Here is a 15,740-nt window from a genome sequence, read left to right as displayed (position 1 = left end):
CTTAAAACCGCAGCACTTGCCCTGTGCTACAGTGTAGCAGAATATGGGGCCCCAGTGTGGGCTCAGAGTGCACACACAAATAAAATTGACAATAAACTCCACGCAACCATGCGGATAATATCAGGGGCCATTAAACCAACACCACTCATTTGGCTGCCAACGATGAGTGGCATAGCACCACCAAATATACGACGTGAGGATGCCATACAAAAACAACACCAACGCATAGACAACCTTCCAGCAGATATACCCCTCAAACAAATAATGGAGGAGGCCCCACTAACAACAAGGCTAAAATCAAGAAAACCTTTCTTTAAAACAAAAAACGAAAATTTCAACCTAAAAGAAGCCTGGCAAGAAGAATGGACAAGGAAACTACCCACTGGGGAAACTTAGTAACAGACCCTACCGAAATACTACCTGGATTTTCCAACCTAACCAGAAGAGAATGGACACAAGCCAACAGGCTCATATCACAACAAGGCAAAACAGCCGTTAACCTGCATCGCTGGGGCTACAAAGACTCCCCAATGTGCCCATCTTGTCATAATTCGCCCCAAGATACAGACCATCTCGTACTGCACTGCCCAATCACAGCAGTGCCAGGGGGTTACCAGACTATCTATGAAGCAAATCAAACATTCATAGACTGGCTAGCAAATACAAAGTTGGAGGTGTAAGAAAGCCATACGATACTACTACCACAAAAATCTGATCTACACATCCCCTACCTGTCCTAAAACCACACTGTTCCTCACCAATTACTCCCTCTGTTCCTCTTCTAATCCTCTCAATCAAGACCCTCCCATAAGCCTTCCCAACTACACTCAACAAGCTGATCCCTCCGAAACTACTACACTCACACTTGTCCTCCTTTCCTTTGTAAAGCAGAACTATACAGGCACTCCTCCAGTCCTCCAGCACTCTACCCTCTCTTAAACAAACATTAAATAACCTCACCAGCCAGTCCACCATAACTGTACCTCCTTTCTTAAGACATTCTGCATGGCATCCATCCAACCCAGGTGCCTTACCTGCTCTCAAAGGATTAAAAAGGATTACAAAGGCGGAGCATGCCGACAGGAGACCTTTTGATCCATATCTAGGTCGGATGCGAAAAAAATCACAATAATAATAAAATAATAAATAAAAACTATAATAATGTAAATAACAAATAAAATACATAAATAAATGCATAGGTATAGTTAAATTATAAACAAACAGGTAAATAGTGAATAATAATAAATTGACATATAACTAATAATAAATGAAAATCAGACAGACAAAACAAAAAAATCAGACAGACAAAACAAAACAGACAGACAAAACAAATCAGACAGACAAAACAAAAACAAGTAATATAAAATAAATTATAATCATTACATCATCTTGCTTAGGTGTTTATCTAAATGATTCTTAAAGCTTCAAACTGAACTACATTGCACTACCTGTGCAGGAAGTTTATTCCATTCATTAACTACACGGTTGGCAAAGTTGCTTCTACCTACTTCCAAACTGAATCTATTTCCCGACAGTTTGAGACCATTATTTCTTGTCTGATTCTCATTCAATGTGAAAATTTTGTCACTTTTGATGTCAATTCCCTTTAAAATTTTAAAGACCTGTATCAAGTCACCTCTGAGTCTACGCTTTTTTACGGAAAACAGATTCATATGTTTTAATCGATTTTCGTATGATTTATTTTTGATATTTGGAATCAGTTTTGTGGCTCGCCGTTGTACTTTTTCCAGTCTGTCAATGTCTTTAACCCCTTCCATACGGTGCCGCACACGTAGGCGTCATGGACTTAGATCTCGGTGGCAGCAGCCAATGCCAGCCGTACGACGTGTCGTAATAATACTCGCATCATAAAATATAGTCACCGCTTATATCGATCGTTCTCTCTTCACCCGTGAATTTTGATAACCATAGAAAATGCGATTACAAAAGAATTAGAAAGAATGTCATTATGGAGGGGCGACTACAATAAATATAATCAAGACGCCGATATGGCAGCCTCGCGAATACACTCGCTCCCCATGACGCCTACGTGTGCGGCACCGTATGGAAGGGGTTAATGAGATTCAGTGACCATACGGAAACAGCATATTCCAAATGTGGACGAACTAACGATTTATATAGCTTGTTAATGAGTGATGGACTTTTGAAATCAAAAGATCGCGCAATCAGTCCCAGAATCTTATTTGCTTTCTCAGAGGCTGAAATATACTGCTTGGATGATTTGAGGTCGTTACTGATAATTACGCCGAGATCTTTTTCACTATCCACTTTTGTTAACGAATTTCCAAATAACTTGTAATCGTACTTACTGTTATTTTTACCTATGTGCATTACCTTGCATTTACTTGTGTTAAATTTTATTAGCCACTTTTCAGACCATTGCTGTAATTTATCTAAATCTTCTTGAATATCTAATTGGTTTGAGTGATCATTTGCCATTCTGCACAGTTTAGTATCATCAGCAAATTTGGAAACAGTAGATTTTAGCCCATGGTCTATATCATTTATATATATACAGACGCTCCTCTACTTACGTTCATTCGTTTTACGTTTTTTCGATTTTACGTTTGAACTGACTGTAAAAAAAAATTGTAAAAAAAAAAATTTTGAGTGAATTTTTTAGTTTAGCGCGCTCTCCATAGTTCAAACGATACTTACACATGATGCTGCGTCCATTGTTTACATGACACAAACGACAGACTGAACGTGCCTTGCCTCCTCCTCCACCATCTCAATTTATGTTGCTTGAATTTAATTCATTTGAAATTAATGTTATCATTTTACAATGTTATGTGTATAATTAATGATTTAGGGGTGTTTTATAAGATACGGTAATAGAATTTACGGATGTACGGTACAGTAACAACTTACGTTCATTTTCAACTTACATTTGGCCGTTCGGAACATAACTAAAACGTAAGTTGAGGAGCGTCTGTACTATGAATAGAAGTGGCCCAAGAATGGAACCCTGAGGAACTCCACTTGTAACATTTTTCCATCTAGAAGTTTTTCCATTTAAAACAACTCTCTGTTTTCGACCATTCAACCAATTACTAGTCCAACCTCATAGGCTACCACTTATTCCGTGTAAAGCTAATTTAGTAAGTAGTCTTTCGTGTGGGACGGTATCAAAAGCTTTTGCAAAGTCTAGATATATTAAATCTATATTGTTTCTTTTGTCATAATTCGAGATAACTGTGTTGTAGAATTCGAGTAAGTTAGTCACGCAAGAACGTTTCCGTCTGAAACCATGCTGGTTTTCATTTAACAGCTGCTTTCACTTCATCCTTCCCTATTTCTCCTCCATTTTCCTCACTCATCACTCTCATTTTCTTAGTGCTTCCCACTGCAACTTCCTTTCCTTCCCTATCCTCCTTCACATTTAGCAACTCCCTAAAATACTCTGCCCACCTTATTCTCACTGCCTTCTCTTCCATTATCATCTCTCCATTTGCACCTTTTACCCTTTCTTCTCTACTTGATTCGCCTCCTCTTCCTCTTTCAATTTCCTTCCAAAACGTCTTTTTATTACTTTCAAAATTTTCTGTCATACTCTTGCCCCATTTCACATCTGCTCTCCTCTTTGCTTCCTTTATCTGATGCTTAACTTCCTTTCTCTTTACTTTGTACCTCTCATATGATTCCCTTGTCCTAATTTGTAGCCAATCTATGAATGCCTGCTTCTTCTCTTCTACACCCTTCTTTGCTTCCTCATCCCACTACTCACTACCCTTCCTTCTATTTCCTCCTGCCCTCCTTGTTCCACACACCATCTTTGCACACCTTATGACTCCCTCCTTGAACCATCCCCATTCCTCCTCCACTACAAGTTCTACTCAATCCTTTACTCCCTCCTACTCCCCTCTCAACTTCTTCTTATACTCATTCTCCTTTTTTCCTCATTTAAGCAGTTCACTCTAAGTACCTCCCTACCTTCTGCCCTTTTCCTCTTTCTCCACCTATTCTCCACTCTCAATTTACCTTCCACCAGAAAATGATCTGATATTCCCCCACTCTCTCCCCTTAGAACATGTACATCCTTAACTCTTCCTACCATACTCCTGGTTATCACTATATAGTCCATTAACGCTCTATCTGCCACCTTTCCATCCACCACCCTCTCCCATGTGTACTTATGCTTGAATTTCTTCTTAATCACTGTATTTGCTATCATCAACTCTCAAGAAACATCACCATCAATTCTCCACTACGATTTTTACCTCGAACTCCATACTTCCCAATCACTCCATCAATTGGTTCATTTCCTACCCTAGCATTTAGGTCTCCCAATACAACTACATTGACACTTCTCCCTAATCCCTCTATGCACTCATTTATATCTACCCAAAAATTCTCCCTTTCCTCTACGCTCTTCTCACTACCAGGCCCATACGCACTTACAAAAACCCACATCTCCCTTCCCAGCTTCACCTTCATCCACATCAACCTTAATGACACCTCCTTCCACTCCACTACCCGCTTACTTATCTCTTCACTTACTAGTATAGCCACCCCTTCTCTCCCTCGTTCCCTCTTCACTTCTGAGTATCTCCCAGCTACACTCCCAAACTCAAAGTTGCTCTTTCTTTTCATTTTAGTTTCACTCAAAGCCAGCACATCTTTCTTCTCACAAACATACTGCCTATCTCTTCCCTTTTACTCTCATCTGTACCACATCCATGCACATTAAAAGACCCAAACCCTAGGGTACTGGTTGGAAAGCTCCCAGACCCTCTTATGCCTTTACTTTCTTTTTTAGAAATGTCCCCTTTTGGGGCTACAGGTAGGACTCCTAATCCCATCCCATGTCCCTTTTTTTGTCACCTTTTACGACTCAAGTGGAAATACTTAGTGGCAGTATTCTTTTGCCCCCACCACAGGGTAGGTAGGCGAAAAAAGGAAATGAATATTCAGAGAAATGGTACAGGACAGTAACAAGGGATTGGGGGACAACATAACGGAGGGACAGTTGTAGTATAAAAGTGTCATCATTTCTCTATGTACAGAGTTTTCCTCTATCATAGATAAAATGATGTGTGGCTCTGGTCCATAGGGGCACCCCATATAGATCCTAAAGTATCAACTGCATGCTACTTTGCCACAATAACATGCAGCCAATACCCCAGACGAGAAGCCAATACCCCAGACTACACAATTACTGGATTAAAAACAGAGACAAGAAACAAGGAGGAGGAATCATGTTCTTGGCAAAGAAAAACTTGAATGTGACAAAAATTGCGGAGGACAAAGGTAATGTAGAACTGATCATGATAAAAGTCGAAGAAAAGAATATGAAAGGTAGAAAGTTTGTGGTGACTTATGTGCCCCCAAAAACAAACGCTTGGAAAGAGAACGAGCATACGAAAATGTTAGATGATACAAGGCAATCATTAAATGAGATACTAATGAGTGGGGATAATCTGGTTATTATGGGGGACTTCAATTGCAAAGAAATTTGTTGGGAAAACATGACAGTGCAAGGAGGAGACAATGGAATACACAATGACTCAGTGGGTCAGTGAAAACACCAGATACAGAAATAACGAGGAGCTGTCAAAACTAGACTTAATATTTACAACAGAACCTGAAATTGTGGATAAAATCCAATACAAGACACCAATTGGAAAGAGTGACCATATACTCATTGAAACTGAGCTAAAGGAAGAAATATATATGTAGAGAAATGAAAATCATAGGAAAGGAAGATTGATGTACAACAAAACGGACTTTGCAAACAGGGAAAAATTTTACATGGAAGAGACAAAAGTGGAAGAGAAATGGAATATCTTGATGGATAATTACAATGAAGGGGTAAATAGGCACGTACCAAGACAGAAGTGAGAGTGTACATTAAATGCTGGCTCAACAAAAGATGCAGTGAGGCAAAAGACAGAAGGGACAGAGCTTGGAAAAGGAGGTGAAAAGATAAAAAACCTGGAAAATGGCAAGTCTATAAACTATAGAAATGAGTATGTTAAAGTGAGAAGAGAGGAAAAAAGGAACCATGAAAAGGATATTATAGATAAATGCAAAGAGCAACCCAAGCTATTCTATCGATACGTGAATGGTAAACTTAAAAACAAACAAGAAATGGTGAAATTACACCAAGGGAATATAGATTATACAGAAGAATTAGAAATGGCTGAAGTCATGAATAATCACTTCAAATCTGTCTTCACTAGAGAAAAAGCACAATATTGAGACAAAGGTAATGAAAGGCTATCTCCCCCCATGAGCGAGATACAATAACACAAAAAGAAATATTAGAACACCTATCAAACCTTGACATCAGGAAATCACATGGCCCAGATGGAATTGCAAATTGGATTCTAAAAGAATGCAAAGAACTAACAGACCAAATACATAACATGATAAATTGCTCACTCTAAGAAGGAAAAATGCCAAAAGACTGGAAAAATGCTAACATTGTACCAACATATAAAGGAGGAAACAAAGAAGAACCAACTAACTATAGGCCAGTCTCACTAACAAGCACTATAGCAAAAATTTGGGAGAAAATCATCAAGAATAGATGGGTAAAACACCTGGAAGACAATAATATAATAAACCCAAGACAATTTGGGTTCAGACAAGGAAGATCATGTACCACAAACTTAATATGTTTCTACCCAAAAGTAATAGACATAGTGCAAGAAAGGAATGGATGGGCTGATTGTGCCTTCCTGGACTTACAAAAAGCTTTTGACAAACACAATTTTTTTTTTTAGAGAAACTGGAACATATAGGAGGGATACAAGGGAACCTACTAAAATGGATGGAGGACTTCCTGATTGATAGAAAGATGAGAGTAGTGCTCAGAGAAAAATATTCAGGTTGGAAAGAGGTGATCAGTGGAGTACCATAAGGATCTGTATTGGCTCCAATAACGTTTGCTATTTATGTAAATGACATGGATGATGATGTGAAATGTTACATGAGCTTTGCAGACGATGCCAAACTATTAAGGAAAGTAAAAACTGAAAAGGATTGTGAATCACTGCAGGAAGACCTGAATAAAGTATGGAACTGGAGTCAGAAATGGGAAGTGGACTTCAATATTAACAAGTGTAGCATAATGGAGTTTGAAAAATGCAAAAATAGAATATCAGGAAAATATAAAATTGGAACCAAGGAGGTAAAGAAGGAGAGATCCGAAAAAGATTTGGGTGTAATTATCTCAAATGACTTGTCCTATGACAAACAAATAAAAAAAATTGTTGGAGAATTCTACAACTTGCTAAGATCGATAAAAGTGGCATTTACATATTTGGACAAAGAAATGATTAAAAAAATATTGGTCACACTGATAAGGCCTAGACTAGAATATGCGGCAACACTGTTGTCACCCAGTACCAAAAAGAATATAAAGAAAATAGAAAGAATCCAGAGAGCAGCCACAAAAATGGCACCTGCACTTGCAAACTTGTCATATGAGGAGAGATTGGCTAAACTTGAGTTACCAACTCTGGAGCAAAGAAGAGAGAGAGGTGACCTACTGACCATCTACAGAATCATGAAAGGCACAGAAATACTCGATAGAGAGGACTTGTTAAACTGGGACAAGAGAAGCACAAGAGGACATGGAAAGAAAATAAAAAAAAACATAACTACAGAAGAGATCTGAAGAAAAACAGTTTTCCACATAGAGTGGTGGACACTTGGAACAAACTGGACAATGAAATAGTGTGCGCAAAATCCCATTCACGAGTTTAAGAGAAACTAGACACTGCAAGATACAATGGCGGGACACCACTAGCATAGCTCCCCTTCCCACAAAATACAACTAGGTAAATACACACATGCATAGGTGGGGTGGGGGAATGCAGAGAGATGAGGGGGACAAAACTGACAAAATACATTTACTGTCAAAATTCTACTCCCATACAGACAAAAATGGAAACCTGTCAATTAACAAACCTGAGCAAGCGATTTCTCCAGGTATTCTATTTGAGCTGTATAGATGGATGAGGACTGGTCAGCCTGTAACCTATCAAGTTCACCTCTCAATCTGAAAAAAAAAAAAAATAAATAAATAAATAAATAAAATTATATATATATATATATATATATATATATATATATATATAACAAATAAAATAATAAATTGAGCAAAATAAATAACACATAATGTGCACTCTTTTGATACATTATATATACTAAATAAAATAATAAATTGAGCAAAATAAATAGCACATAATGTGCACTCTTTTGATACATTATATCAACATTAACTTATAATTGTTATATACCATACAGAAATTCACACTCTAGTAACAACTCTTACCTTAATGTTTCTTTCTGAAGGGTACTATTAGATTCCTGCAGTCCTCTGAACATTTTGTACAGGTTGTGTGAATCATTTTTTGATCCATCTAACATTAAACATTCTAAAATTTTCTCTATACATACTGAATCAGTCATACACAATTCTGTGTCATCTATGTGCATTTCACTTATTGGCAACATTGTTTCAGACTCAGAAGGCTGAGAGTTACCCAAAGAATCATGTTCAAAGTTCTCTGAAGAACTATTGGAATCTTCATCAAAAGATTCACAATCTTTGTGTCTACTCAACGAAAATTCAGTTTGACTTTCATCATGTAAAATATCTTCAGGAAGTGCTTGTACCACATGTTCTTTGTGTAAGGCTGTGATATGGTTTGTGTGGGGTTCCCATGTATCTCCTGCAGTTCCCAAGCTAATATTATTTTCTGTACCTAATCTGACTGGAATGGTTCCTTGATTAATGCTATTTTCCTCATCACTGACCAATATGACATCTCTTTTCTTCATATCTAAATCATCCACAGTCATAACAGAATTCTCACAATTTTCATTCCTAAAAGCCTCGTCATCTTGACTATTTATTTGACTTGTGGGTACTACTTCTTTCATGGTCTCTTCTACTTGTGTGACCATTTCTTTTATGTCATCTGAAGACTCTTTCGTTTTTCTTGAAAGCTCTTCATCTGGAACACTGGGCTCTCTGATTGTAGTCACATTCTTGTGTTCTTCATCCATCTTTCCTATTTCTCATTGTCCCTATAAAAACATGATCAACCTCCTGCAAGACAGTAAATTAATAAGGAAGATTAGAAAAAGATATATCTATTACATTTGGATTTTTACATACATACATATACCAAAGGCTTTTTTCCCCCTTACACAGGGGGGGTAGCCAAAAAGAAAAAGGCATAGAAACCACTCCCACCCATTCCATCCCCTACATATTCCACTCCCCTCCACCCTCCTCTCATCTTGGCACCTCATGGATGACGGGTCATCCCTGCATCCTGTCCACCGCCCTGGGTCAGAAGCAGTGTCGCAAGACACAGCACATCCACAGCAAGGCCACTTTATTAATTCGGTGACCTCCCCTCTCCGTCCCCTCATGCAGAAAAGAAGAAGACATGAGAAATCCCTTTGGGCTGTGTCAAATTATTTCTAAAATATACTTCCTCACCCCCCATCCCCCACCCACTCCCCCTAATGCATCACAGCATCATCCATACACAACCCTTCTCCATTCACCCCTACCTTCTGTTCTCTCCCATCCTTCCTCAACAGGCATTCCTCTCTTTTGTAATGCCCCTTTTACCCAATCCATCCATCTCATCCTAGGATGCCCCCTCATATTCACTCCTTCCACCTCTGCCTTCCATACCTTTTTTACTAATCTTTCTTCACTCATTTTTTCCATGTGTCCAAACCATCCTAATACTCTTTCATCAACCCTATCTCCCAGCTCCCTTTCCACCCCTGTTCTCCTCCTAACCTCCTCATTTCTCACTCTATCTAGCCTAGTAACCCCTATCATACTTCTCAGACATTTCATCTCAAACACATTCAAACTCCATCTCTCTTCCTCTCTTATGTTCCAAGTTTCTGCCCTGTACAGTGCTGTCAGCACAATCACTCCTTCATATAACCTCCTCTTAGCATCCATTCCCAGATGTCTATTTCTCATTACACTTTTTAATCCACCAAGCCATTTACTTGCTTCTCTCAATCTACATTCTACCTTCACCTCCACTCCTCCCTTTCCTGCCACATTCACACCCAAGTATCTAAAACTATCCACTTCCTCCAGTCTCTCTCCCTTAATGCTCACTTCCAGCCTGCAGTCACTCTCTCTCCTTGTACATCTCATCACCTTGCTTTTGCCCACATTTATCTTCAGCTTCCTTTTTTCACACACCTTCTCAAATACTGTCACTAACTTCCTCAATCCCTCCTCTGATTCTGCTACAAGCTCAGTGTCGTCAGCAAACAACAACTAGCTTATTTTCCACTTTTCTCCATTTTCTTTAACCATCTCCAACCCCTGACCCACCACCCTTGCATTTACCTCTTGCACCACCTCATCCATGTATAGATTGAACAGCCAGGGCGATATAACACATCCCTGACGAAGTCCCACTTTTACCTCAAACCATTCACTCTCTCCATTTCTAATCCTAACACAAGCTCTACTACTCTTGTAAAAACTCTTGACTGCTCTTAACAGCTTTCCTCTTATCCCATATATCTGCAGTACCTCCCACAGTGCCATCCTGTCTACCCTGTCATAAGCCTTTTCCAAATCCATAAAAGCCCAAAAAACATATCTGTCTTACCACAAAAATCTGATCTACACATCCCCTACCTGTCCTAAAACCACACTGCTCCTCACTAACTACTCACTCTGTTCCTCTCCTTATCCTTTCAATCAAGACCCTCCCATAAGCCTTCCCAACTACACTCAAGCTGATCCCTCTGAAACTACATTAATACTTGTCCCCCTTTCCCTTGTAAAGCGGAACTATACAGGCACTCCTCCAGTCCTCCGGCACTCTACCCTCTCTTAAACAAACATTAAATAACCTCACCAGCCAGTCCACCATAACTGTACCTCCTTTCTTTAGACATTCTGCATGGCATCCATCCAACCCAGGTGCCTTACCTGCTCTCATCATCTTAACGGCTGCTTTCACTTCATCTTTCCCTATTTCTCCTCCATTTTTCTCACTCATCACTCTCATTTTCTTAGTGCTTCCCACTGCAACTACCTTTCCCTCCTTATCCTCCTTCACATTTAGCAACTCCCTAAAATACTCTGCCCACCTTCCTCTCACTGCTTCTCTTCCATTATCATCTCTCCATCTTCACCTTTTATCCTTTCTTCTTTACTTCATTTGCCTCCTCTTCCTCTTTCAATTTCTTTCCAAAACATCTTTTTATTACTTTCAAAATTTTCTGTCATACTCTTACCCCATTTCACATCTGCTCTCCTCTTTGCTTCCTTTATCTTATGCTCAACTTCTCTTTACTTTGTACCTCTAATACGATTCCCTTGTCCTAATTTGTAACCAATCTATGAAAGCCTGCTTCTTCTCTTCTACACCCTTCTTTGCTTCCTCATTCCACCACTCATTACCATTCCTTCTATTTCCTCCTGCCCTCCTTGTTCCACACACCATCTTTGCACACCTTATGACTCCCTCCTTGAACCATCCTCATTCCTCCTCCACTCCTAGTTCTACTCTATCCTTTACTCCCTCCCACTCCTCTTTCAGCTTCTTATACTCATTCTCCTTTTCTCATTTAAGCAGTTCACTCTAAGTACCTCTCTACCTTCTGCCCTTTTCCTCTTTCTCCACCTATTCTCCACTCTCAATTTACCTTCCACCAGAAAATCTGATATTCCCCCACTCTCTCCTCTTAGAACATGTACATCCTTAACTCTTCCTACCATACTTCTAGTCACCACTATATAGTCCATTAATGCTCTATCTGTCACCCTTCCATCCACCACCCCCTCCCATGTGTACTTATGCTTGACTTTCTTCCTAAACACTGTATCTGCTATCATCAACTCTCTCTCAAGACACATCTCCACCATCAATTCTCCACTACGACGGAACAGGGGATGGGATTAGGAGTCCTGCTATCTGTAGCCCCAAAGGGGACATTCCTAAAAAAAAGTAAAGTTGGATTTTTAATTCCAAATAATGTCCTATAACTTCAAATTATAAAATTGGTGAAGTAAAAAAAATTAACTCAGAAAGAAACCTTGGAGTAATAATCAGCAAAGACATGACACCAGACAAACATATCAACAAAATAGTCAAAGAAACCTTCAACCTATTAAGGTCAATGAAAGTGGCATTTGACTATTTGGATAAAGAAATTTAAAAAATATTAGTTACATTAATAAGATCAAAACTGGAATATGCAGCAACACTATGGACACCCAGTACTAAAAAGAATATAAAGAAATTAGAAAGAATACAGAGAGCAACAACAAAGTTGGCACTAACTCTTTCTAAATTAACATACGAACAAAGATTATCCAAATTGGAATTACTAACACTAGAGCAGAGAAGAGAAAGATATCTACTATCTATAGAATCATGAAAGGAATGGAAATCCTAGATAGGAATGATCTACTAAAATGGGACAATGGAAAAACAAGAGGACACAAAAGGAACTCAAAAAGGATAACTATAGAAGAGGCCTAAGAAAAAGAAAAAGAAAAAAAGAAAAAAAAAAAAAAAAAAAACAGAGTAATGATACTTGGAATAATCTAGATAAAGAAACAGTGTGTGCAAACACTATTCAAGATTTTAAGAAAATACAATGCTGAAAGATACAAAGATAGATCACCATGAGCATAGCTCCCTTCCCATATAATACAACTAGGTAAAATACAATTGTTTACTACACAAAATACAAGCAATGTCGGAAAGAACTGAAGAAAATTTAGGAGAGGATAATTTGTGGAAGATTAAGAAATGGAATGAAAACAAATAAAACGAAGAGATAGCTTTTAAAGAAATGCAGAAGACTCCAAAGGACACAATTATTCAAGTAATCAAAGAGAAAGCAAATTGGGTTAGAGATACAGCAGATAAAAAAAGTGTATTGTTGTATATGGACTAAGGGGAAAACATGGCATAGAAATCGACCATGAAAGATAAAATCAAGGTCACAAATGGTAGTAGAAGACATATTGGGAAAATCAGGAAAATTAGCAGAGTGAACACTATAACAGTATATGGATAAAAAGAGAAATGAATGTTGAGGAAAGAAAGAGAAAGGAGTTCTATTGGAAAGTCTTAGACATGAGGCTGAGAAAATTATATGCTCAGGTAAGCAAAACGAATGGAACAGAAAATGAGATGGAGAAGGAAAAAAATAAAAAATGGCTTATACTAATATACACAGATTGATCTCAGGATTAACATAAGTGAATGATTACCTGTCAGAAGAAAAACCTAACATAATGGAAATTGCAGAGACAAAAATTAAGGGGCCCACTACCACCAAATAGGGTTGGACATGGATTTTATAATCATTGGATCCAAAATAGAAATGACAAACAGGGCAGAAGAGTCATTTTTTGGCCAAGAAAAACTTAAATGTGACAAAAGTTACCAAGGGTATAAACTGTGTGGAAATGATCATCATAAAAGTTGAAGATAGTGTCATGAAAAGTAGAAAGTTTGTAGTGATTTATGTGCTCCCAAAAATGGGCTCTTGGAAAGACGGTGAGCATTCAAAAATTTTAGAAGATACAAGGAATTCATTAAATAGGAAGCTGAAGGATGGAGGTACCTAGTACTTATGGGAGATTTTAACTGCAAAGAAATCTGTTGGGAAGAGATGACAGTGAAAGGTGGAGAGGATCTATGGGGAAATGTATCACTTGACATGACTATAGAACATACAATGACACAATGGATAAAAGAAAATGACAGATATAGAAGTACCGTATTTTCCGGCTTAAAATGCGCATCGGGTTATAATGCGCACCCATGCACTTCGTTATCTCAGTACACAGATAGCGCGCACCGACGTATAACGCGCATGCCCGATCGCCATCTAGCGAGAGAATCGAGAACCATGTTGTGCGTTGGTCCCTTATTACTTTGTAGCTTAAATAGTTTGTAGGAAATATGATCTAAAAATGTTTATTGAAAGTATAATATACAGAAAAATTTCGGGATTTTTACTGAAAATGTTCATTTTATATCTTGAGGAAATAATTCGTCTTTACCATTTTTTATTTAATACTGAATCAAACTACAGACTGTTTCGTTTTAGCTTTGAACCTGCAATGACAGTGGTGAAATAGGACAGTCATCGAGGTGACGTTTAGTTAATATAACTCCCGAAAGAGGGTGTTGTAGTCAGGTGTTTGACACGAGTTTATGAACGGCCGCAACGGAATTTGTACCATACCTAAAGTGAAGCAACAAAGCCAACATAAAAATTCAAACTAGGATGCTGTGAACAAGGGCAAATATCATGAATATTTATCATGTTTCATGGTATTTAGGCCTATTTAAACATGAAAAATAAGATTCGATAGATACCTACCTATACCAAATATTTATATACGGTAGCCCATGCTGGCGTATTCTTTCATGTCACCATGGCTGTTCTTCTTGTTCTCATGGAACGTCACGGAGAAGTGTGCCGTCCCGACTTTATGACGGCCAACATCGTCACGTTGTTGTGAAAAAAATTACACACACTGCCGCAGAATTTTTATCGTAGGCCGTAGATAATGCGCACCACCGGATAACGCACACCCCCAATTTTTAGGCCCTTCTAACGGAAAAAAGTCGCGCACTATACGCCGGAAAATACGGTAATGAAGAACTGTCGAGACTAGATTTCATATTTATAACAAAACCTGAAATTGTGAATAAAATTGGATATATGAAACCATTTGAAAAGAGTGATCACATATTAATAAAATCTGAACTAAAGGAATAATCATATATAGAGAGAAATGAGAAATACAGAAAAGGAAGACTGGTGTACAACAAAATGGACTTTGGGAAAGTTAAATTCTTTCAAAATGCAAATTGGGAAAAAAATTCTTTAATGAAGAGATAAGTGCAAGGGAAATAGATGATTTTGATCGAAATTTATAATGAAGGAGTGGATAACTACATACCAAGATTGAAACAGGAAAAGGTGTATAAGTGCTGGTTCCACAGAAGATGCAGTGAGGTAAAAGATAGAAGAGATAAACCTTGGGAAAGATGGAACAAAGATAAAAAAAAAAAAAAAACTGGAAAGTGACAAATATACATCAACCAAAGAAATAAATATGTAAAAGTGTGCAGAGAGGAAAAAGAAACTATGAAAAAGACAACATAGAAAAATGTAAAGATCAACCTAAGCTATTCTATGGATATGTGAATGGTAAACTTAAAAATAAACAGGAAATGGTGAAACTATGTAATGGAAATATAGAGTACACAGAAGATTTAGAAATGGGTGAAGTCATGAACAAACACTTCAAGTCAAGATTTTCACTAGAGAAAAAATACGGCATTGGGATGAAGGAAACATAATGCAATCCCCACCCACAAGGGAAATAAAAATATCACAAAAAAGAAATAATGGATCAATTAATGAACCTTGATGTCAAGACATCACACAGCCCAGATGGAATACCAAATTGGATACTAAAAGAATGTAAAGAAGAATTGACAAAATATATAACATAATAAGATGCTCACTCAAAGAAGGAAAAATACCAAAGGACTGGAAAAATACCAATATTGTACCAATATATAAAGGAAGAAACAAAGAAGATCCAACAAATTACAGACCTGTTTCCCTTGCAAGCACTGTATGGTCTTGAAAAACCAACTACCCTGTGCAAACCCTGAATCTTGAAAGATCCACACAAAACTTTTTGTGCTTTTTTCTTTTCCTTG

The 15,740-nt window shown here is 37.9% G+C and overlaps 1 protein-coding gene across 6 annotated transcripts in view; it reads right to left on the bottom strand.

The window, feature by feature from the left end:
* Window positions 1-15,740, bottom strand: part of LOC143026596 (coiled-coil domain-containing protein 186-like) — a 174,697-nt gene that overhangs the window by 146,720 nt on the left and 12,237 nt on the right. For all 6 annotated transcript variants that reach the window (XM_076187269.1, XM_076187267.1, XM_076187268.1 and 3 more), the window contains exons 2-3: window positions 8,306-9,085; window positions 7,939-8,029 (exon numbers count right to left, since the gene is read on the bottom strand). In XM_076187269.1, the coding sequence (XP_076043384.1) occupies window positions 7,939-8,029; window positions 8,306-9,042 (828 nt within the window). In that variant the 5' untranslated portion in view covers window positions 9,043-9,085. The remainder of the gene's footprint in view (window positions 1-7,938; window positions 8,030-8,305; window positions 9,086-15,740) is intronic.

Source organism: Oratosquilla oratoria, chromosome 6 (assembly GCF_046742065.1).
Source record: "Oratosquilla oratoria isolate Oo_2021 chromosome 6, ASM4674206v1, whole genome shotgun sequence".
In the NCBI taxonomy this organism is placed as follows: Eukaryota; Metazoa; Arthropoda; class Malacostraca; order Stomatopoda; family Squillidae; genus Oratosquilla; species Oratosquilla oratoria.
Note: the sequence above shows the minus strand (reverse complement) of the source record. Positions and strands in the feature narration are given on the sequence as shown.